The sequence below is a fragment of the Copadichromis virginalis genome, linkage group LG23, assembly GCF_057382275.1.
Source record: "Copadichromis virginalis isolate Kocher_CV1m ecotype Utaka linkage group LG23, C_Virginalis_male_GT1.1, whole genome shotgun sequence".
Taxonomy (NCBI): domain Eukaryota; kingdom Metazoa; phylum Chordata; class Actinopteri; order Cichliformes; family Cichlidae; genus Copadichromis; species Copadichromis virginalis.
Genome location: NC_140639.1, coordinates 50,672,435 through 50,696,934, shown reverse-complemented (window position 1 = coordinate 50,696,934; position 24,500 = coordinate 50,672,435). Strand labels below are relative to the sequence as shown.

The following is a 24,500-nucleotide window of genomic DNA, read 5'->3' as shown; positions in this document are numbered from 1 at the left end:
GTTCATGTGTGACAGCAGCTGATGTTTGGGTGTTTGCCTCCATTAGTCAAATATAAGAGTTGTATCACTAATGCTGAAAACAGACCATCACTTAAGCGAGCAAAAACATGCAAAGACTGGTACAAACACTAACGCGCGCACACACAAACATTGTCTCAGCGACGGCTTTATGAGCCTCCCGCTGTCGCTTTAGTCTAATCCTTGCTTTTTTAATGGGCTTTTGGCTTCCCCTAAAAGGAAAACCTTTGCCAGAGAGTGAGGCTGAAGTTCTGCACCTTGCTCATCTCTAACCTGAGACAATCCTTTTAATTTATCAGTAGAAACAATGTGCCTTTGTGACTTGTCTGGCTTTATTCATCTGCGTGTGTGTGTCTGCTCATTGGTGTGTGCATGTGCGTCCAGATCTGGTCTCTTAATCTGTGGTTATGATGACCCAGTTTCGCCTCCGCCCTCTGCCGTCGGTCGCCAAGGAGACACTTCCCTCTCATTCCTGAATCAAAACGTTGGATGCTGACAAAGGTTAATCTACCTTGAATGCACACACACACACACACACACACACGTACACACAACTCTAAAGATGTCAACACAAATACAAACATTTCATTCAGGCCAGTGTTTTTGTGGATTTTTAAAGGAATGTTCCAAACAAATGGGATTTCTTTCCATGTTCCTGTCCCCTCCATCTCTAGCTCCACTCCACACTTGAAACAGGCACACGGGCAACTTTAATGCAAATTCATGCAAACTAATCCCGTCATGCTTCGTCATCATCCATGCTGGCTGAAATGCCTGCACGTCATTGTGCTCAGAGTTTTCCCTGCGATTGTGATTTCTTAGTCTTAATTGCAATACAACAGAGCACTGAAGCTTCTGTTTCAGCATCTCACCCTCATCCTCACACTCACTCACACAATCAAAATGCTTGACCGAACGCCCACCCTCTCCTGTGCAGAAATAAAATCTAACTGGGAGAGCATCTCCCATACATTTCATTTTATTTACAATAGCTGACTCCTGTCACTACGCATGGGTTAACCTACACACACCTAGAGACACACACACACTCACACACACGCGTCTACACGCCCATCCCCCCAGGGCACCCTCCGCTCAGCAATTTATCAGACGAGCCACTAATCCTGCTGGCCCAGATTTGGTCCACAGTCTGCTCCACATGATGTTACGTTGTCATCGTCATCCAAACAACTGCGCGCACACCCAGCCTCGACCTCAACCACGCACAAACAAACATACATATATATATACACACCCCCACCCCACTTCAGACTGCCTGCCTGCATCATATGACCCCCCCCTCCTTCAAGAGTCATGTGACTGCTGCACCTGTGAACTACTGTACGGAACTGCAGCACACACTGGCAGCAATGTGGGATAAGAGATGCTTCCCATCTACAGTGTGCAGGCGCGCCATGAGTCACTGTGTGGAGGAAATGCAAAGCAGGGTGGGATCATCATCTTCTTCACCATCATCATCACTGCAGAGGTGGGGGAACAGCAGGGGAGGGAGGGGAGGTGAAGCAGAATGGCATCCCCTGCTGTCTGTGGGTCATGTGTATGTATTTTTATGTACTGTCTATTTCTTGCCCGAGTGGGCTCATGAGATCTGATGTGTGACTGTTTGCATGTGCCGGGATTTGAAACGACGCCCGCCTCGCAGCTTTGTGCATCAGTGCGTTGTCAAGGCAACAGGTCCTCTCAACGCCGACTGATTCCGACACATAAAAAGTGGCTGTTGAGCTGAGTTTAAGGAGCCTGAATATGAAAGCAAGTGTGAGGGCTGTGTTTACATATTGGCCTCAGTCAAGGCCGAATCAGTGGGGCGGGTACTAAGCAACAGCTTTCAAAACATTAAAACACACTGTACAAAGAGTAAGATGCCTTCAAACAATAGGAAAATCAATAAAAAGCGTAGTAAGAGAGAAAAACAAATACTACTAGTTCATTTCTTACATTGTTATGGGCAAAATAAGGATAGTTTTTAAGACTGTTACTGATATTTGGTGATTCAAAAATCTCCAAAGGCTGATATTTTTTTCTTTTAGACGAATTAAACATGAACAGATTTCCCAAACATTTGTTATCTGTAACTATTTAGGAGTTTTTAAAGTTACAGTGTGTAAAATCTCATCACTAGATGCCAGTAGATTGAAGACAACTGAATTCAGTTTTCTTACCTATTTCAGTTCTATCCCAGCTATGGAGGCTGCAGTAGGACAAACACGTTTTAATTCAATTCAATTCAATTTTATTTATATAGCGCCAAATCACAACATAAGTTGCCTCAAGGCGCTTCATAGATACAGAGAAAAACCCAACAATCATATGACCCCCTATGAGCAAGCACTTTGGCAACAGTTTTAGTCAGCCAAGTGAAGACCGTTCCCAATAAGGGCTGCAGCTGATCCATCCATTTATTTTCACTTATCCAGGGACGGGTCACGGGTGCAGCAGCCTAAGTAGAGAAGCCCAGGCTTCCCTCTCCCCGGCCACGTCCTCCAGCTTGTCTGAGGGAACTCCAAGGCGTTCCCAGACCTCTCCGGTGTGTCCTGGGTCTGCCCTCTCAGTGGGTCATGCCTGGAACACCTCACCCAGAATGCGCCCAAACCACCTCAACTGGCTCCTTTCGATGTGGAGGAGTAGCTGCTCTAGTCTGAGACCCTCCCTGATGGCTAAACTCCTCACCCCATCTCTCTTTTTTTTTTTTAATTCATATTTTTATTAAGGTTTCAAAAGCAGGCATTCACAGTATGTACATCATGTAAGCATTCTTCATACTTAGGTTATCTGCCTTAAATACTGAAATAGTATTTTAATTTACATCCAAGTCATAAGGGAAGAATACTTACAACGATAGAAGTAATTGAAACCATCACATAATCCGAAAATCAAAAAACAAAAAACAAAACTAACTCCTCACCCCATCTCTAAGGGAGAGGCCAGCCACCCTTCGGAGCAAGCTCATTTCTGCTGCTTGTATGCACAATTTCATTCATTTGGTCACTACCCAGAGCTCATTACCATAGGTGAGGGCAGAGACATAGACCGGTAAATCAAGAGCTTTGCTTTTACACTCAGCTCTCTCTCTCTTTCAGAAAAAGGCGCACACTATATTTGAACATAAAGACAAGACAAAATGAGAGCTCTATAGTGAAAATGAATACAAACAAGTAATTCTAGATGATCTTCTTTTCACAACCACTGGAAGTCAGAATCTCTTGTAAAATGGAAAAGATTCAAGTCATGTGTTCATAGGGGTAGAGTTAAATTCTTTCTTCTTGGTAATGAGCAGTCTGGAGTTAGAACAAGGTAATAATGGCCTCTCATGTGCTTACACATACGCAGTTCTTTCCTCTCTTTTGAGATGTTAAAGGTTGTCAGATAAACACAAACCACTGTACAGCTAGTTTACTAAATGCACTTCAAAGTGAGAGTGGGCCACTTAATCTGTTGGAATCAGGCTCAACACGTTAAACAGTGAAACTGATTGAATCTTAAAAGAAATAGAAAACACTTAAAAGTCATTACAAAGCAGAGACCATCTCTCTCATACTCAGCAGGGAAACCTGGAGGAGTGTAAACCATTCAGCTGTTTGTGAGCTCAGCGAGTGTGATTGCACAGCTGGAGCTCCGATCAAGCACTGCACGATTCAATGAGCAAATCTTTTTGAGGAACTAATTCTCGTCATTCAGGAGACTGTAAAGAAGCGCTTTGTGCATAGTTGCGATGAAGGCTTACAAACAGGTATTTATTAACTCTCAGCAAACCACGTCAACTGTTGTTGTCTTTCTCGAGCTCCACGTGTGATCATCAACAGTCCACCATGCTCTCGGCACCAATCCTCTCACCAGCCCCACAGTACCTCATCAAAGTTCAGCTTTAAAAACTGAGGTCTGCGTTGCTCCAGTCAGTTTAAATCAAACCTCCTCTAAGAGTTTCAAGAGGGAGGGATGTTGTTTTAGGTAGTTGCAGGAGTTAAAAGCATACAAGCTTTTCACCTAACTGTTACAAGCGTCTTCCTTGACTCTGTTGACTGAACAAAAACGACACAAGCCTGAGAACAACATGCCACAGGGAATAACGGCACAATAGAAAGGTGCTTGGAGAGGTGTGACTGGCACTAAAATGTTAGGACTTTCCTCACAGTGTGACAGAAACGCATTGCTACAATAGGTTGCAATAAAATCTGTGACCACACTTACAGCTGTTTTATCCACAGAGTAATTTTGTTGCAGGAGCACAATGTAAAATGAACTTTACTTGTTCCAGTTCATTCAGAAATTTACATTCAATTTTTTTTTTGCCAAGCACATTTTCTTTCATGATTAACTATCGGAATGAATAAAGTTTTCCTTTTTTTAAATATATTTCAGTTGCAGTTTACTCAACATCATTGCTTCATGAATCATTTTTCAACACTGCAAAAAAACCAAAGAAGTAATAAAAACATAATATTTTTTCCCCACAACTTTGGTTTATTATTTCAAAATTTTGACTTGCTATCTCAAAAGTCTTAAGAAATCAGTCAAAACTACCAAAAAAAAAAAAAAGAAAAAAAAAAGAGTTATTAAGTTGAAACTTTGAGTTAATAACTCAAAATTGTGACTCACAGATCACAAATTTTCTTGTTCCAGTGGTGGAAACCAGCTTCCATAGTTTGAGGAAGCTGGACTACAAGGAGCAAACCTATGCAGACACAGGAAGCATTCTGCTGTTTCTGAACAGACACTGCAGCCCTGAAGTTCTCTAGACATCATCCAACACAGGTGCAAATGAGAATGCAAATATCCAGCATCGGTAGATCAGATCAGTCGCTTTGACCTGCTAGCTTCCAAGTGCAAATTTCATGTGATGATGGATTGTGCTGATGTGCAAACAGCACTGGGCACCATATGCAAGTGGGAACCATGTGAGCAGCTTCCTGTGCGCTTAACTAAGGCATTTCCAACTAAGGCATTTCCAGCTGAGGCGTTTCCAGTAGCGCGACTACATCTGAAGTGGGCTATTTCTTGAGTACACATGCACAGCTGAAAATCTGGGAACCCATCAGCTACTCTGCTGACTTAGCCTTTGGGCGTCACGGACAATTTTATGGGGCTTCCTGTGCATTCAGCAAACTACAGTCTTTGGAGATTCCCATATCTGTGCACCAGCCATTGTTTACAAGAGTATATTAAAAAAAGGAAAGCTAAATGACTATCAGGTGGTCACCCTGCTTTTCTCCAGGCAAAAGATTGTTTACCTGCACGCAACTAGCCTGCGTGCAGGTAAACAATCTGCTGAAATGATTGGTGCACATTTTATGCATTTACATATAGTAACTGTTTATAGAGATTACATAGTTGGTTACTTTATTCAGTTTTCTACACAAGCATACCATGCAGTGACTTCATATTTGCAAAGTTAATAAACAGAGATTAAAAAACAAGTATTTGTGGTCTGTTTTGGGGCACAGTCAAGCTGTCATAATGACAGCAGTGCTTTAGTGTCAGTACTCTGCTGTTCTAATCAGCTCAGTGGATCGGTCCCCTTTTCTCCCTTTTTGCCAGCTCAGTGATCATTTATTCCTTCAGAATAAAACAGTCCTTGAAAATCTGAAGCCTTTGAAGTCTGTCTGCTCGACGGCTGTGGTGCTCAGTATCCATTCTGCAGATCAGCGCCGAGCAAAATCCACAGGAGAGGATGGAAGAGGACACGAGTTTCCACGCGCAGTCGAGCAGAGACGAACTGCAGCAAAAAAAACGAGAGCACAAAGAGCAGATTCACGAAGGGGGACGCGGAGGGGAGGAGGGGTGGTGGTGGAAAGAATAATGATGAAGACAATAAGCAGGGGGATGATGAGAGGAGCAGATGCAGATGAAAGATGGGATGATGATGCTGACGATGATGGGACTAAAGTAGCAGTTTGGGGGGAAATAACAGGCAAAACTGGAGAGCTGAAAGTAGAGAAGTTTACGACGGCTGCCTGTAGAAAAATGGCTCCTGTTCTCCATCGCAGTAAATCATGTCATTTGGCTACATCCTGTCTGTTCTCAACTTCTCACCAGCCTAAAGGAGATAAACAGACCTGCTGGCTTATTGGAAACAGATGTTATGAATGGGAGAGAGAAAAGCAAAGAAAGAGAGAGGGGGAGATCCAGACGTGGAGGGAATAGGCAGAGAAGTAAGAGGTAGAAACACTTTGAATAAGTGGCCTAATGAGATCAACTTGAACGCTGCTGGTTTCAGGTCAGCCTCCAGTAAAACACAAACAGACGAAACTGCCAGTTTAACAAAAACATGAAACATGCGTCTCTGCAGTTTTTCTGAAATCTGTTTCTCCTCTGAAAAAAAAGACACGTGAACGTGAGCACTAGTCCAGACTGCGCCTTGTCCTCGGTTTGTTTTTTCTTTTCATGCCATGAAGAAGAAGTGTTAGCATGTCAACAGCTATCCCTCTGCACCCATGAATTAATACTGTATACTATAAATACACTGCTTGGTATATAACCTCTGTTCAATATCACAGAGCTCAGTTTATCTTCTTCCTAAAGCAAAGGACCCTAGACTTCAAATATACCAACCTTAGCATGAGGTATATGGGGCTTTGAGCTAAATGTGGAAAAATGTTGCCGTTAATTTCAGCGTGTTTCACTTGACAAACGGTGCCCCATAGAGGTAAGCTGCATTAGATTAGAGAAAATGTTCATTTTGATTTTAGATAATTCTAATTGACTACAGCAACTATAAGTTGGGACTAACCAGTATTGGTGCCATAGTTTCTTGGTGTCAATTTCTAGCAAAAAATTACAATATGTATATATTGGCATACATTATGTAGATGTTTCACTTTAGATACACAAATCTTTGTACACATTATATACAATGTACATATGCAAATCTGTTGATTGTTTAAATGCTTGTCCACTTTGAAGCCTCTCGATTCTGTGTATCACAAAAAAGCAGGATGGTCCTCCCAAGCAAACATAATAGAGCAACATGGTTTATTTACAAGGTTTTTGCCTTAAGCCCCACGCCCCCGGTACCGGGGGAAAAAGGAGGAGATCACGTTAATCACGGGGGGAGAAAGACATGTGTGGTATCCACAGAAACCTCTGAATCTCAGCTAAAATGTCATAAAAACAATTTCTACAACCACCAAACACACCGAAAACAAGCCACGATTAAACGAGCAGTCACATAAATGTGCAGAAGGCCGCTGAACAAACAAAGCCGAACAAGAAATTTGCTGCGCCAAAAACTGGTCCACCCCAAGGATCGGGTCCCCCGACACAAACAGAGTAACATAGTTTACACCAGTGGTCCCCAATCCCCGGGCCTCGGACTGGTACTGGTCCATAAGTTGTTTGGTACCGGGCCGCGAGAGTTGAGGCTCAGGTGTGAAATGTTTGGTTTTCAGGGTTTTTAGCGGTTTTCAGCGTTATTTTGTTATCGTTTTTATCGTTAATTCGGTTTTCCTGGGACTTTTCACGTGTGTTATGAATAAGTCTTCTTTTTTTCGGTACCGGTACTAGTTTTATTTTGTTGTATTTATCTGCGACACCTTAAAGGCTGGTCCGTGGCGCAAAAAAGGTTGGTGACCGCTCGTGTACACTGTTAAGTGCCAGGAGGATTGCCATGATTTATACATCGGGGAAACCAAACAACCTCTGGCTAAGAGGATGGTACAACACAGAAGAGCTACCTCATCAGGCCAGGACTCTGCAGTCTATCTACACCTACAGGCCAGTGGACACTCTTTCAATGATGAGGATGTAACATCCTGGACAGGGAGGAATGCTGGTTTGAGCGCGGAGTCAAGGACGCCATTTACGTTGTCACGGGGTCCCCTTCCAGACCTCTCCCGGACAAACACAGGCGTAGTCGGAAGGTATTAGTGTGGATACTTTATTTGAAACGGCCTCCCCAGTGCATAAAAAGATGGTTGCAAAGACATAAAACTGAGATCCGCGCTACACAGCCTGTATGTTACAACACACACCCCTTCATATCCGGCTCGCCGTCTCTTATATCCCGTAACCCCTCCCCCTTGGCATCACCACCAATTCTTTATTCTAACTTTAATCCCCGTCTCCCTCCCCCAGAATTTCTTTTTCATTATACACTCACAAAACATATACATTGATACAGGCTCTCAACTATTTCCCGGAAGTCTACCCGACTTCATATACACATTAACGGCCCACGTAATGAGGCCATTCTCATGACGGTCCAGACACACGTGAACTCATTATTTAAACCCCACACCCCCATACCATCGGCTTGCGTCACCCTGCACGATTGGCGATCCCCCGCACGTCTCCCCGACCGACGCCCTTAACAAGTAAGTGGGAACCAAAATCTAGCCACCCCCGATGCGGCTCACAACTTGCTCCTCACCCCTTTTATTCCTCTACTCGGTCGTCAGAAAGATACGCCGCCCCGGGTGCCAAATCGAACTAATGGTGGCGGTGCCATACTCAGCGGACTCTGCCTTGAGACGGGTCACTCCGTCACAACGTGAAAAGGGAAAGACCATCTCTGAATTGAGGAGGGGGCCTAAGGGTCCATCTGTCACCATCTTAATGCTGTGATTGCAGCCGTTCCCCAACTCTCTTTGAATGGTACTCATGGCCATTGATCGGTGGTTGTTGATCAATGGTCATGAGAATTTGCATATTAATGATGAAGGAGCTGACCTCCCTGCCCACTGTTCCTTCAGTGGGCTGGTTTCAGTCATTATGCAAATGTCCTGTTTATAAGATTGAAACCTGCAGTCAGCTGAGACTGAAGAAGTCACCTGGATGAGTGATGAAACATTTCTCCCACAAAACGCTACGTCCAGATGAACAGAATCAACTTTTGGAGACAAACAAGAAATTCTTTAGACTTCATGTAACCGGCTAAAGACAGGCTGGTTTGCTTCCAGAGCTTTTACTGACTCCAAACACCAAGTTTCATCATGTTCAGACCAAAATTCACTGAATGAGCCGCAAAAATAGACCCCAAAACACATAGCAGCGCAAATGCGCTGAGACAGAAATTGACTTACTGTACCGATATCCTCCGTTATTTTCGCTGGTAGCCAGTAGCCACGTGATTATCAGCAGTTACCACGCCTACCTAGCTGCATGGGAGCCGTTTTCCGTCAACAACCTCGATTGTAGACCCACCTATAGACACGTGACTGGACAGACGTCACATGCAGTAAATTTGGGCCCACGTGGGTTTTGGCATTGCAACGTCTGATTAGTTGAAGTGACGTGAACGTGGCATCGTTACTGTGATCCTATTGGCTCAAACGATTAAAAAGAAGTGTCAATCATGTAAATTGACCAAAAGAAACCAAAGTTACAGCCCCTCAGAGAATTAAACGCTCCATGCGCATGGCAGAAGAGGGCCAATACCATGTAAATGTGTGGTTAAGTCTTCAAAAATGTATATATATTTTTTTAAAAAAGAAGCTTTTTTAGGCCTGTTAATAAAATTAATTAATTTCTGCTCTTTAAGACCTAAAAAATTAAACTGGCATGGTGTCCCATTGTGTGCCAAAATTGGACATTCATTGTTTTCAGCTAGAAAATAAAACTAAATAGTGTACATGGCATTAGTAATACAACTATGGTGGCCATTTATATCAGTTCTTCCAATTTATAAGTCAAGAGGAGAACATCAAACTGTCTTTGCACAACTACTTACAAAGATATTTCCCTTCCCACTGTTTAAATAAAACCCCTTAATTCTGAATAATTCTTGTCTTTCTTTATTTCTCTTCTCATTTCCTGTGCCATACTTTCTGTTTCCTGTTGAAAACAAAGCAAATCTTAATCTCAATGAGATTACCAATCTGATTTGAGCTAATAAAAGAACAATGTGCAAAAACCCTGGAACAAGCATCCACCTCTACGCAACAACTGTCTTCCGTGTCCAGCCCGTTTAATCCACAGCGGGGAGCGGATCACTCCCTCTTAATCCAATCAACATCGACTCTCACATGAGTAGATAAGGTGGGGAGAGGTAACCGCTGTGTGCTAGCCGAGAGCCAAGGAATGTCACATTTTTACCTTGCAACAGGAGAAATGCATCACGTGATTTGGCGAGGATGGGATTTTTGTACATTTTGAACTTTTATAAAACATCTTAAAAAAGATCTGGAACATATCCGGATTATTGGAAGGAAAATGAGTCTAAATCTAAAATGAAATCTACATCCACCCTCTCTCTAAAGGTGTAAAAGCTTTAATCCATGCCCTTTCCACTCACACGCGTGCACCACTGCCAAGACACCAACAGCGTCTTCTGATGGCACAGTGTGACATCAATCAGCAGATACACGACCGCGCAGGAGAGCGCGGGCACGTTGATTTGAAACCATAACTGCCTAATGAGCGTCAGAAGAGTGATCGTGTGACAAAAGGCTGCAAAGATATTCAGAGTGAAACGGTGAAAGTTAACAGACCGAGGCTTCAAAGTGATAATCAGACATGCAAATAAGAATCACACCGACAACACGCAGCTCAACACGGCCAGGACAGATCTCTGCAGCATCCATCACGAAATGAACCCGCTCCCCTGTGCAAGAGTTGAAATGCAAAATAAGCAAAAACAGCAAACATGTAAAAACACAGTTCGCCTACCCATGTTTTCAGCTGTTGTGGAAGCTGGTCCGGACACTGTAAGTGACTGTAAGGTGATGTCCACAGGTTGTCTGGAGAGGTCGGGAAGGAGAGGGGAGGGGGGAGGCAGAATGAAAACAACTGCACGTCCCGTTCTGGAATCAGAGGGAGGAGGAGGAGTGGGGGGGTGACGTCACCCCGGGGTTAGAAATGGATAAGGCTTCATTAATCCAAACGCACAAGACAAGTGTCCTGGTCAGTTCTTCGCCTAATTATAAGACAGAGGTCCACTTTAACAAAGCGCAGCCCAGCTTTAACTCATTTAAATCTGTTTTACATTTGTTTGTTCGCTCATTGAATATTTATGTATGTGTTTTTTCTTTTTAAATAGCTTATTATTTATTTATTTATTCACTGGCAATAAATAAATAAATTATTCATGAAAATATTTCTTTATTTTTTGCTCATAATATGATCATATCATCACATCATCATGTCATTTACTTTTCCTGTGACGCCCATAATCACTGACTCATGAGTCATAATAACAATTTTGAATATACAACTTATATGAAAAATATTTCTGAAAAATATTTAATTTTTTCAATATTTATTTGTCAATAAAAATAGTATATTTTTACATGAGCTTGTTTTTATTTATAGTTTTCATTTTTAATTGAATAATAATTGAAAATAATTGAAAAGATTTAATTACCCGATGTTCTCTAATGTGTTCCTGTGACTTTCATAATCATAATGAATTGCAGACAACAAACATGTTATCTTGTTGTATAACATGTTTTTTAAATCATGTATCTATTTACTGATAAATGTGAATTTTAAAATTAATTTGCATTTATTTACTCTATTTACTGGCTAATCAGTTGGTTAAAACAACAAGTGTAAGTCATTCCGATGTGTCACCACTTTACAAAGACCTGGACGAAGAACCAAACCTTCATCTTTAGGAAATTGATTACGAGGTTTAGAAGCAACCCAACCCCAACCAAGATACAAGCAACTGCTCCAAAACCAGCACCTTTAAGCTCAAATAAAATCTGCAGTTGCCCACGTAGACGAGCCAAACACCATCTGGAGAAAAGTTTTATAGTTGAGGTGTTTGGTCACAGTTTGCAGTAGTAAAGGTGAAGCTTTCCAACCTAACAACAGTGTATCAGCTGTCATCATGCTCTGGGGCTGTATTGCTGCTACTGGTACTTCTTTAGCACGAAGTCTACCTCCACATTCTCCAACTTCACCTTAAATCAACAGTTAGATGGTTTCAAATGTGGACCCAGTTTGGTGTTCCAACAGGACAATGATCCCAAATATACATCAAAACTGGTTTTGGAATGGAAAAGCAGGCTAACATTGAACTCCGAAAAGCCCTTCTGAAAGCCTCAACCTCAAGCATTCTGAAAATTTGAGGACTATGTTTAAAGGTTGGGTCCATGCTGGGAAACCAAACAAATTAAATGAAGTCTACCAACTCAACGAAGAAGACTGGTCAAATATGTAATTTTTCTATATTTAAATTTAAATTTAATTTATATAGCACTAAATCACAACATCAGTCGCTCAAGGTGCTTAAAAGCTCTTTAGAAGCTCACTGAGGGGGAAAAAGTATCCAGTACTTCACAAAAAGATTAGAGAAAAGCCCAACAAGTAAGAACTTTAGTTTTTCTCGTCTCCGCTCCCGTTAATCTCGCGACCCATCCGATTTATCTCATGACCCCGCAGATGGGAATCAGAGGACTGAAATACCAAACGTCCCTTCTGAGCAGCTGAATACAGAGTACTGAAAGTGCTAGCATCACAGTTTCACTTCCTTTTTCTTTTTTGATAAGTAAGAAAAACACAAAATGCCTGCATTTTTTTAGTGTCAACACTTAATAATTAAATCATTACATTTAATGAAAAATAAAACTGCATTTGCATCCACTACCCCACAAATTCAGAAATAAATCTTCCAAGTCTGACACTAAAAGCTTTAATGTATGTTGAGAAAATAAAAATTCTAATTAAACAACCAACCAACCAACTTGAATTACACAGTTTTATTTCTGAGTACAGAAATGTGCTGAAGAGCAGTTATATAATCGGATTTCCATCTCACAGCGATGCCACTAAAAATGACTGAAAGCAAAGGAAGTTTCATGTGGACAGAAAACACTTTATTACAAACAGAAATCATATAAAATACACATCCTCCCGTTTAAAAAAAACGGAGCAGCTTGGTGCAAACACAAACAAGATAAAACAGAATAGTCAACACCCCCCCTCCCCCAGAGAACTCACACGAGTGGCTTTGAAGCCAGTGAATGTCAGAATCGGAGAACCGCACTTTAGAAGTAGCAACAACAAATCACTCTTGTTGTGTAGGCAGAGGCAGCCATGCAGGAACGCTCCCAAATCTGAACACAGGGAGGGGAGGGAGGGGGAGGACGTGGGGCTGACAATGTTTTTTGTGGTTAAACTAAGTTGACAGGCATAAGAGGAGCTACTGCAGCATGAAACATCACCGAGCCAGAGGGTAAACAAAAAGAGATTAGGAGGAAACACAGGCGCAGGCTGTTTGAATACATTTGCATCACCTGTGGGGGCAAATTTACTGCAACTCTGACCCTCCGCTCACGCTGCTTCTCACTTTTTAGCGCCGAACCAACAGGATGTTTTGGGGGACTAAGTGCTGGTGTTTCATGCCATAAATTAAAAACCAATTTATGCAGTAGGGTAAACCTCGTGTTTCGTACTGCCACAGCCAGAGGTTTTTAATCTGGAGCAGCAGCCGACAGGTCGGGGATGTTCGTGTTTGGCCGAGCAGAAGTTTTGTTTTCTTCCTTGAAATAACTTCAAACCTCCTAAACCCATTAGTTCTACATCAGTAGCTCGCAGAGGGATCAGAGCATGGATCGTCTCCAGATCAAACTGTTTACGGCGTCATAGCTTCAGCGGGATCACGGGCCAGTACTTGGGCTGCTTCAGGTCACAGTTTCTTTCGAAATTGAGTTGCATCGCCGCCTCCATGGCCATGATCTTGGCCGCATCCCCGCCGTACAGCTTCTTCATCTCGGCCGTGCGTCTTTCGCCGGGTCGCTCCAAGGGAGGGGCGACACTGCTCCGCAACGAGAAGCTGTGTAGGTCCTGATCGGCCGGCACGTAGCTGCCCTGCTGCTCCGCCTCCATCTGCTGCTGCTTCTCTGCAAGAACGACAACACGGACCATTTTTGGACACATACCAGACAGGCTCCTCACCTTAGACTAAACATCTGGAGAGGCTGCGCTTTTAAAAATTGACCTTTTAAAGCACCTGCTCCCCTTTGTTTACTTACTGAGCTCCTCCCTGTGTCGCTCAGTCTGGGCGAAGTACTGCCGGAGCTCCTCGCTGATCTCCATGTTGCTCACATCGCACTCAATCTCGCTTTCCGAGCTACTTTCCTCTGCATCGTCCGCCTCATCTTCGCTGTTGCTCTCTGCAGAGCTCCAGTCAGCATAGCGAGGCCGGTCACCGGGCCCCTCCTCCTGGTAGCAGCAGGGGCCGTAGGCAGCCTCCAAGGCCTTTCTGTAGGCGCGCCTGTGCCTCTGATGCCACGCCATGGCCTGCCGATAGTGCTGCCAGTATCGGCTGTACACCGGGCTGGAAAACCAGGACATCACAGTGCTTATGTCCTCCTGCTGATGAGAAAGATGAGCAAAGGTCTTCTCAGCTTGATCATTTGAAAATGTCCTCTGACTGATCGCAGTGATTAGCATACAAGAACATGAGCTAAAGAGTGCTCCTGAAAAAGCCTCGTTTGTCAGTTGAGGGTAGAATAAGTGGCGTGATCCTACAAAATAAAAGCATTTCTATCTCAGTTTACTCACCATGACTGCAGACAGCTGCAACTTCTGAGACGTTCCTCTTTGTTAATGTTTCGTCATCGGTAAACCTGCAATTTATGAACAAAGTGGTTTACGAAGGCAAACCAGCCAACAGAGAGTAAAGTAAACACCGCAGGTGTTTGAGAAACTCTCATAAACACATTGCGGGTTAGCGAGGCGCGTGCTGACACCTGGCAAACAAAAATGGACGCTACGTACGTCACTTTTCACCCAGCCACACGCCAACAACACACTCCGACTTTTCACATCATTAATGTGTCAGTGTAAGCGTTGTGACCCGATAAATGCCTCACATTATCAAACTCTTACCTCTGTGGAGCCAGCTACTTTAGCATCTATCTTACTTCCTCGGAGAAAATTTCCCAGCAGCCTTTGAGTCCCTGCACAATAACTGCTGGCTATTTGGCGCCACCCAGTGGATCCTGTGCGAACATGCACCCACGTTCAACAGTTGGACGTCGCACGTGACAATAAAAACGCCGCTGCATATTACATTTATTGGTGAATTTATTCATTCTTTCCTTTTTATGCTAGTAAAACGGTAAGATTAGTATATTTCGCTGGCTTTGAATTATTAGCTTTACACAAGAGACACTCGCTTTGCTGTTTTTATTAAATTACACATTTATTCATCTAATACAATTGCAAAATCTCACTCCAACATTGTGAAACTCTAAGGTGTTTTGTCACGAAGTAAATAAGGTAAGTAAAGGAAATAATTTAGAGGTTTTTATTTGTTTTTGTTGATGTCATTTGTGCACTTGCCCTTATTCTCGTCCCTCATCTAAAAGCTGTTTGCGAGACCATGCCAGGCCTCAGGGACCGCCCCACATTTAACGCTTCTTTTATGCTTCAGCAGGTGCAGTGTGAAGGCCAAATCTACTTGAAGACAGTGCTTGTTGTCAGATGGAGGAAGTGTTGCTTGTGCTATTGTTGGTCTACCATGCAAAGTTATGAAATGAAACTGAGTGTTAACAACAATGCCCACTACAGCCACTGTACTTTCAGGTTTCTCCATCCCCCATAAACTCCACTTATACTTCTTTCCCTATTCTGGTCAACTTGTCAACCAATCAGCATCTGACTTGCAGATCATCCATGTACAGCGACATGCAATTGGGAGACAGGTGGGTGAAAACACCTTTGAAATGCAAACGCCGATGAACAATGTTGACTATATAGTGTCTGTTCTTGCTCATAATACATCTGGCACAAACATTATTGTGACTTACTGTGCTGGACTGAAATAAAATGACCCAGCAGATGGTGCAGTTTTAAAACGGTTCACTGAAATTTATTCTGCTGCTTTTTTTCTTTTTCCTTTTTTTGTTTTCAGCCACAAAGACACACATCTTGTGTGTCTTTGTGCATGCATGTGACCCCAGCTCTGACAATGAAAATGATTAAACTAGTAGCTTTAAATTGTCAGTCTCTTAAAATCCTTCCATTCTCTTCCGCTTATCCTTATCAGGGTCTCAGGGGGCTGGAGCCTATCCCAGCTGCCACAGGTCGAGAAGCAGGGTACACTCTGGACTGACTGCCAGCCTGATGCAAAAAGATGGACAACCATTCGCACCTATGGGTTATTTAGAATCAACAATTCAACTAACCCCACTAAGTGCATGTCTGTGGACTGAGAGAAACCCACTCAAACATGGAGAGAACATGCACGCCACACAGAAAGGCCCCCATATTTTACGTTCTACTATAAATATAACACATACACAATAAATACACATTTATAGATCTTTCCTGTGCTCTTGGGGGGCTCCAACCTGCTTATCAGTTTGCTTATGCTTCAGGGCCAGTTATGTTCACTAGGGACACACTTGAAATTCAGCCAGTTAAAGTACACTGTTGTCGCGGCCATATTGAGACAGAGGTCTTGCATGAAAGCGTGGCGTTATAAGCTGTCAGCTAAGGGTTGCGGGTTGGTTAGTAGCCTGCAGATGCAACTCATGTATTCAGCAAGCTAGCAAAATCCAAGGTGTTGCACGTGATTTTTGATGGTGGTTAGTGGGGCTATTCAACATGTGAGTCCATCAGGATTGACTTTTGGGGCTGCCGTTAGATAGACCAGTGTCTGCACTGGTACTGAATTATATTTAAGGACGTTTTGTGTGATTGTGCGGTTACAAAAGGACAAAATAGGCATTTATTATTTTTTCAAAGCGATAATAAATATTTTTCATTCTTCCATAAATTGCTTTTATTTTGAAAAGCAGTATTACGTACACTGAATTTATTTATGTGACTAGATGCTGCATTTTAATTCACATTATGCACAAGGACATGCTGTTACATGCATGCAGGCAGAGCAGCAACACACCAAGTTAATTTTTTCATGAATTCATGAACTTTGCAATCAATAATGACTCAAGCAGTAACTTACAGTGGCTTTGAAAAGTATTCGGCCCCCTTGAACTTTCCCACATTTTGTCACATTACAGCCACAAACATGAATCAATTTTATTGGAATTCCAGGTGAAAGACCAACACAAAGTGGTGTACACGTGAGAAGTGGAACGAAAATCATTCATGATTCCAAACATTTTGTACAAATAAATAACTGCAAAGTGGGGTGTGCGTAATTATTCAGCCCCCTGAGTCAATACTTTGTAGAACCAGCTTTTGCTGCAGTTCCAGCTGCCAGTCTTTTAGGGTCTGTCTCTACCAGCTTTGCACATCTACAGACTGAAATCTTTGCCCATTCTTCTTTGAAACAGCTCCAGCTCAGTCAGATTAGATGGGCAGCGTTTGTGAACAGCAGTTTTCAGATCTTGCCACTCCACTTCTCACGTGTGCACCACTTTGTGTTGATCTTTCACCTGGAATTCCAATAAAATTGATTCATGTTTTTGGTTGTGATGTGACAAAATGTGGGAAAGTTCAAGGGGGCCGAATACTTTTGCAAGCCACAGTATATACACATATCTATTTATTTATTAGAAAGAGTTTCATTTTCTATTTTTGTCAATAGTTAGATTTGCTTTCCTCGCATTTGAATGAATCAGGATATCATTTCATTGTGCTTTTGGCTTAATGACAATAAAAGATTCTGATTTAAAATAAAGTTTGGAGTAGTTTGAATGAACTTAAATATGATTTGGAAATAAAGATTTGATCGCAGAGTTGTAGAAATGCCACACGTGACCTTATACAAGCGAGGACGCTGTCATATTTGAGTAAGGGGGTGTAAAAGCCGAAGAGAGTGTTTGAGTGCTGCTGAGATGTCTGACTGTATAAGTGGGTCATGCATTGGCTTCAGGCTTCAAAGCTTTCAGAGGAAATGCAAAAAGACAGATGTGTCTTTTCAGTGTTGTTCACATGGATGTGTTAACAGCACAAGCAAAAAGAATAATAAGTACTTCATTTTCTATTTCGGTGGTTCTGGATATCATCAAATATGTTGTCAACGCTTCTTTAAATATCACCCCATGCTGCTGACTGAGTGATAATACCTCGTGAATCGCACAGAGGAGGATTAGTAGTTTGGATTATTGTTTTATCATTCAACAACTGGATTAATTTCATTGCCTCATCCCCAAAGTGTCAAAAGTCGACACAATTAATGAGAACTTAATTGTGTCCAGTGATGCATGATTTATGTTCCGATATCTGTAGTGTTTGTAATCATATCTGCGATTGCCTTTTCTTCTCCTTCTGCTGGCAGGTCTCAGAGATAATTGTTTATGTGTCACCCACAACAATGTATAGAACAAGGCTGAAGCTGGTCAGGCAGCATCTGTTATACTTGATTTTGAGCTTTGCTTTCCCCCTTTTTTCTTTTTTGGTTGCATTTCTCAGATGAAAAAGAAAAGCCCTTATCAGACAGCGATCTAACCAGCATTACTAACAAACAAGAGCAAACGGCACAAAGAGGAGGCCACAAAAACCCACACCTGAAACTATGAGAGGCTCCTGAAGCTGCGGTTTTGTTCTTATTTTGCTTTCTTCCTATGAAGTTCTTGTAAGCTTCGTATGTTTTGGAGTATTACCGCCCCCTCCTTATGTGCACATAGCCTTGCCTTTGCTAAAGCATCTTGCATCTTGGAACAATGGACTATCATTGCCACTGTCTGTGTAGGAGGGGGGTCTCGCTCTGGGGTGCTATCTGTTGCATCCTGTTAAAAAGGCTCATGACTTGTTTGCTTTCAGCTGATGGTGCAGCTGTTATGATACAAACGCCTCCATCAAAACATCTGTTGTAACCTGACCATTATTCACTGCGAGCCTTATAGTCCATGCTGCTCTATTTTTATTAGGTACATGTTCAACTGCTCATTTATGCAAGTAGCTAATCAGCAAATAACATTTAGGCATGTAGACACGATCTAGATGACCTGCTGAAGTCCACACTGAGCATCAAAATGGTAAAGAAAGACGATCTAAGTGATTTTGAACTTGGCATGATTGTTGGTGTCAGATTGGTTGGTCTGAGTATTTTAAAAAACTGTTGATTTACTGAGATTTTCCCACACAGTGATCTACAGAGAATAGTGCGAGCGAGGAAATATCAGGTGAGTGGGAGTTCTCTGGGTGGAAAAAGGCCTTTCTGATACCACAGGTCAGGGGAGCATGACTGCTATAAGCTGAAGGCTGGAGTCACTCAAATGACCAATCATTACAATCAAAGTAGGCAGAAGAGCATCTCTGAATGCACAGCACATTGGGCCACAGCAGCAGAAGAGCACACTGGGTAGCACTCCTGTTAGCTAAGCACAGAAAACTAAGGTTACAACACACCAAAGTCGGACAGTAGAAACCTTAAAATAAACAACATTCAAAGATTTATTACCTCCCATACTGTAAGAGCACTGGACAGTCACATGTCTGCATGATCATGGAGGGAGTTTTCTAATGTTTGACCCTAAACGCTGCTTCTGTCTCCGTCCTATTTGTGCTTTGCTCATCATCTAAAGCCTGCATGCTTCGCTCAGGAGCAACATCTGTCCCAGACAGCCACGTTGACTTTAACGTGCTTCTTTCTGTAATACATGTAGCGCTGCATTAACACAATCATGTACATGATTCTGTTTATTAATAGTAGCTGAAAGCAGAAATGAAATAGCAGCTAGCATGCATTACTGTGATGTTTTGACCTAGTTTCATTTGTTCACTACTTGACCATATCATTCAACTATATCATCACATGCACATTTACCGCCGTGACAACCTTTCAGATCTATACTGAAGACAACAGCAACAGCCGCTCTGTGTCTTTGCTTGTTTGGTCTGGTGTCTAATTTTACATTTCTGTCTGTTTACCTGTCTCTGTCGCAGTTTCAGTTTTCAACTGTCTGCTTGTAGCTGAGGATGTTTTAATGCAGCTTTTATACAAGATTAGAGGTCTGGATTTGGACTGGGTCATTGCGACACCTCATTCTTTACTTTCCGTTGTAGATTTGCTGCTGAGTTGTGCTTGGGATCATTGTCCTGTTAGATGACTCAGGTTGAGCGAGGCTTTAGCTGTCAGACAGGTGGCCTCACATTCGACTCGAGTATACTTTGGTACACAGCAGAGTTCAAGGTCAACCCAAGGTAATGTACCCAAGGTAAGGTCGTGTGCCTGCAACAAGCCCAAGTCATCACCCCCCCGCCACCGTGCTGACAGTTGATATGAGGTGTTTGTGGTGATATGCTCGTTTAATTTTAGCCGAACGTGGTGCTGTGCATTATGACCAAACATCTCCACTTTGATCTTTGTTCCAGATGTCTTGTGGTTTGCTGAGATGCAAGTTTGCAAAGCTAACCCAAGCTGCTCTGCTCTTTGAAAAGAGGGGCTTGTTTTAAGGAAACACTTCCAATCAAGCCATACTCGCTGTCTTTTCTTTCACGAACTTTAACGTTTAACATGATACTTGAGGCCTGTAGCGTCTGAGATGTAACACTTTTTGTCACAGACCTCATGAGAACATAATGTATTAAAACACACCTGAATGCTCCAGACCAGCAAAGCCCCCTTTTATAGAGGCCCTCACACGTGCTGATGATCAGTTGATGATTAGCAGCATCTCGCTGCTATCTTTGACAATCAGAAGCAGTAAGAGTGCGTTGAGTGTTTGTTAAAGAGATCATGACACGGTGTAATAGGTCACGTGTGGGTTACACATTTGGTTGACAAGCACCTCAGTTAAGTTCCAGGAGGAAGCACAGATCCCTTTGGGATTACATCAAGAATCCCATGTAAAAGGCTGCCAAAACAAACCAGCAGAGCTTTCTGCTGTGGCTAAAAGTGGCTGTTAGCGTTCATCTGAGACTTAAAAAATATTTTTTAAAGGTGTAAAGGGTTACTATGATACATTATTATATCCTTATATCTAAAACCTTTGATGTGAAAGCCTCTGAGGAGTATAAACACTGTGGCCAATGTGCTTTAGCACTAATGTTGTGATTAAAATGAAGACCCTCCAGTTTAGTCATTGGCTGAATGTTACTTGACAATTAGAAGCAGTTGCTTGTTGCGCTTCCCTGTCTCGGCACTTCTACCTTGACTCCACTTCTACTTGATACTTTTTCTCTTGTGGTTTGATGATTAGTGTGTCAAAGGATTGCATTCAGCAGGTTTCGTTTTCTTCTGGGTATAACGTCTTGATTTGTTTGGACATTGCTGCAGCTATGGACCAGAGGGCTTTGTGGTTTGCTCTGTTTCTGCCTCTGTCTTTGAGTTTTGACACTGAAGGTACTGTATGATTACACACATCCAATCAGTTTTAAAGTCTTGTAGAATAACAGCAGACTATAGCACTGATCTATTGTTCTTAAAGTAGCCTTTAACCCCTTTTTGGAGACGGTTGGCGCAATTAGGCCAAACAGATCTTCATTACATCTTCTTTAATTGCAGAGACGATCATGAGAACCATTGGGGAACAAAAAGATGTCACTCCACTTTGCTCCAAGTCTAGAGTGGATTACATTTGGATAGTGTGCACGATAAAGACAAAAGGGAACAGGCCAAAAGGCTGTCGTCTGCAGTATCAACATGGACGGGGCTTTGAGAACGAGTGCGACTCCAGGTTCAGGCTGGTAAAAGAAAACCGAGTCGTGTTTCTCCAGATGATCAATTTAACAGCAGAGGATAGTGGGAAGTCCACCTGTGAGTGTTCCCGTAGCGATGGGACAGATATTATCCATCTCCTTATCTCGGCTGAAGGTGCGTGTTTGCTTTGTTCTTTCTCTCATACCTGTTTCTGTTTGCCTCCTGTGCTGCTGTTCGAGTTGTGCGCAGACTGCTGTTGAATAAATCGGACCTGCATCACAGACTCATTCTTTTGAATCATGACTAAAATGAAAACTAATTGAGGGACATTAGCTCTTGTACTGATCCTAACATTAAAACTGGAGGTAATGTCTAAAGTCTGGTTTTGCTCTGTTTTTCTACGTTTTCTAACTTTTTCTTTTGTGATTTTTTTCTAGAAGCTCACACTTCTCCAGTGAGGCAGCTGATGTCTATCACTGTGATTTGTATATGTACTGGAATTGTCATTGTAGTCGGAGTTGTCCTCGGATTTATCCTGAGACAAAATCGCTGCAGGTGAAAATTTGTTTCTTGTACTTTAAATTTAAGCAGTTTGTGTTTACAACACGCAGAGAAAAGAACTGTAACTTAAACAACTGGACAATCAGTAATCAAACAATTTTAGTTTGTAAAGATGATTTAATTGTGCATGTCAACATTTAGAGATTAGAGATTAGAGAGAACATTAGACACTAATTTCAATCAAACTGTATGTAACTGAACCTGTAATAGATTTAGGATTACCTCATCTGTTTCACTGAAGCATGGCTCTAACTGTCACTTTTGTTCACAGATACCCTACAAGGAAAGAGCCACCTGTATCAATAGTAAGTGAATCCTCTTGTTCTTTATTCTGTTGTTCTGCGTTCTTGTAACACAGTAAAAAAATCCAATTTATTGTGTGCATTCCTACAAACTATACATTTAGAAATCTAGCTAGCCCTCTTATCCAATGCAACATAAAACACTTGGAGAGATGCATAAATTCTGTATAAGTCAGAAAATAAAAGTTGAGAAATGAAACCACTTGAAAATCCTCTCAGTTAGTTGGCAGCTGGCACTTCACCGATAAAACCTCACGATTGTTGCTTAGAGGATCAAATAAAAATGTTCGACACTCTCAAAAATGCTGCCTGACAGTTATGCTGCCAGTGTTTAGAGCATAATGCTTTGGAGGAGCCCACTTAAGACAAACAAGGATGTCTCTTAAAGGATGCACATCTTAGAGACAGAGAACTGAGAGTCAAAGGGATTTTTCTTTCCGTTCAGGGTCAGTAGTGAGAGAGAAAGACCAGGGGGACTTTGGTAAAGCGAACAGCTCAGACTTTCAGTATGATTCAGGTTTCGCAACAACACTTGTAGCAGGACATGAAACATTTTTTCCAGCTTAATTATGTGGAAACCTTTATTTACCTTTAAAATGCTCGAAATGTCACGATTTGGCTTAAAGTCAGACACAAACGCGAGTACGGAGCAGAACAAAAGCCAAGCTTCACTGTGAGGCGGATGGTAATGTCAGCTAACAGGGCATGAAGAGGCCGAGGAAAACTCATAAGAGACGCAGCGAGGAAATCAATGGACAGTCAAGTGCAAAATGAACAGAGACCGAGCACTCGGTAATTACAATAGAACAACAACTGTCCAAAGGTTTAAGCACCAAAATATAAAGAAACCTCAGTTTTCCATTCAAGTCACTGACCCTAAACACTCGTTTTAATCTAAATCAAGCTTAACTTTTAGACCAAAATGATGTGGAGACGTTAAATCTGATAGTCACCTTAATATATTACAAATATAAAGCAAGCTCTTGTTGGTTGAGCTGCAGTCTGTGTTCCCTGCGGCTCAGGCCACCGAGATACTCGCTCAGCAAACACAGATGGGGTCACGCCTGCATGCAGGTCAAAGGTGACAGTCTTCAATTTGAATTTAAGCTGATGATACTCTTTGCAATCACTTCCCAAATCCCACCTTTATGCTAGCTTTAATCTGGCAGAAGCAGAAGGAAGTTGGGAAGCAGCCATTATTGCTCATGTAACATCTGCTTGCAATGAAGCTGGCCAAAGCCCACAGAGAGAGGGCGAACCTCAGCAGCAGCAGCACAGGTCTCCTGATCACAGCCCGAGTGCATAAGCTCATAGTGTGAACTATTATGTGACCTCGTGTTTTTTAAAGTGAGTCACTGGCTGCCAAATATATATGGAAAGTTTGTTTATGAGCACACAAACCTTACACATTTGGATGTTTTTACAGGGTAAAATCGATTATGATGCTACATACACAAGCCTTTACCGGGAGTCAGATGAGTTCTACCAGACTGTGCGACGTCAGGCTTACAACAGCGAGGAGGCGACAGATAGAGATGCAGCCATCACTACGGTGACCGCCCAGCTGAAACAGGAAATAGAGAAAAGAAAGAGAGATCAAAGTTTTGACATATATCAGAATATAACTTTTTAAGAAACAACGATTTCTTTTCTGTTTTTTTCTTTTTGTTACTGATGTGTTCATATCTTCAGCTAGTTTTTCGTTAAACTAAACAATGGAAGAAAACCACAGAGCAAGCTTTATATCATTAAATCATTATTTCTTTTGCTATGTGCCTCTAGGCCCTCAATTTCAATGCAATAAGATATGGGATCTGCTTTTAGGGTTTTATATTCATTCAATTAAAAGCAGCTGTTTTTAACTGTTTGCACTGCTGCGTGTGAGTTGTGTTGTTGTGGCCAGTGTCAGATGTTACTCCCACACATATGCACGTGTTTACAAAAAAACAAAATCACCAAACGTCGACCACAAACTAAATTGACCACAGACGTCTTATATGAAACTTAAATAAGAGCCGACATGAAACATTTTTGCATTCATGCACCTGAAAGTGAGAACTGAGAAGTTGAAGTTTACCCATCAGCCTTTGTGAAAAAGAGAGTTTCTCAGGACTCCTCTGCACTCCTACGCGCCCCCATCAAATAGTTTGTAGAAACAC

The 24,500-nt window shown here is 42.2% G+C and overlaps 2 protein-coding genes across 3 annotated transcripts; one reads left to right on the top strand and one right to left on the bottom strand.

Moving 5' to 3' along the window:
* Window positions 1-12,593: 12,593 nt before the first annotated feature.
* On the bottom strand, window positions 12,594-14,898 carry gemin8 (gem (nuclear organelle) associated protein 8). Of its 2 annotated transcripts, none has more exons than XM_085449440.1 (4): window positions 14,809-14,898; window positions 14,482-14,546; window positions 13,950-14,292; window positions 12,594-13,817 (listed from the first exon to the last, which is right to left on the bottom strand). In XM_085449440.1, exons 2-4 carry the CDS (start codon window positions 14,482-14,484, stop codon window positions 13,558-13,560), a joined length of 606 nt encoding a protein of 201 aa, XP_085305566.1. In that variant the 5' UTR covers window positions 14,485-14,546; window positions 14,809-14,898; the 3' UTR covers window positions 12,594-13,557. The 2 variants fall into 2 exon arrangements, with proteins under 2 accessions (XP_085305566.1, XP_085305567.1); XM_085449441.1 differs by having other exon boundaries at window positions 13,950-14,289.
* Window positions 14,899-21,006: 6,108 nt separating this feature from the next.
* Window positions 21,007-24,404, top strand: LOC146682095 (uncharacterized). Its single transcript, XM_085449330.1, has 5 exons — window positions 21,007-21,181; window positions 21,344-21,652; window positions 21,916-22,033; window positions 22,311-22,344; window positions 23,768-24,404. The coding sequence occupies exons 1-5, from the start codon at window positions 21,031-21,033 to the stop codon at window positions 23,972-23,974; spliced, it is 819 nt and encodes a 272-aa protein (XP_085305456.1). The 5' UTR covers window positions 21,007-21,030; the 3' UTR covers window positions 23,975-24,404.
* Window positions 24,405-24,500: the final 96 nt, after the last annotated feature.

Bases quoted from the DNA above. Each gene is read 5' to 3' on its own strand.
- gemin8 (XM_085449440.1), bottom strand. The intron at 13,818-13,949 runs GTAAGTAAACAA...TCGTTCTTGCAG, and splicing joins GCGACACAGGGAGGAGCTCA to AGAAGCAGCAGCAGATGGAG.
- LOC146682095 (XM_085449330.1), top strand. From the start codon at position 21,031: ATGATTAGTGTGTCAAAGGATTGCATTCAGCAGGTTTCGTTTTCTTCT. The intron at 22,034-22,310 runs GTGAAAATTTGT...TTTTGTTCACAG, and splicing joins CTGAGACAAAATCGCTGCAG to ATACCCTACAAGGAAAGAGC. The intron at 22,345-23,767 runs GTAAGTGAATCC...ATGTTTTTACAG, and splicing joins AAGAGCCACCTGTATCAATA to GGTAAAATCGATTATGATGC.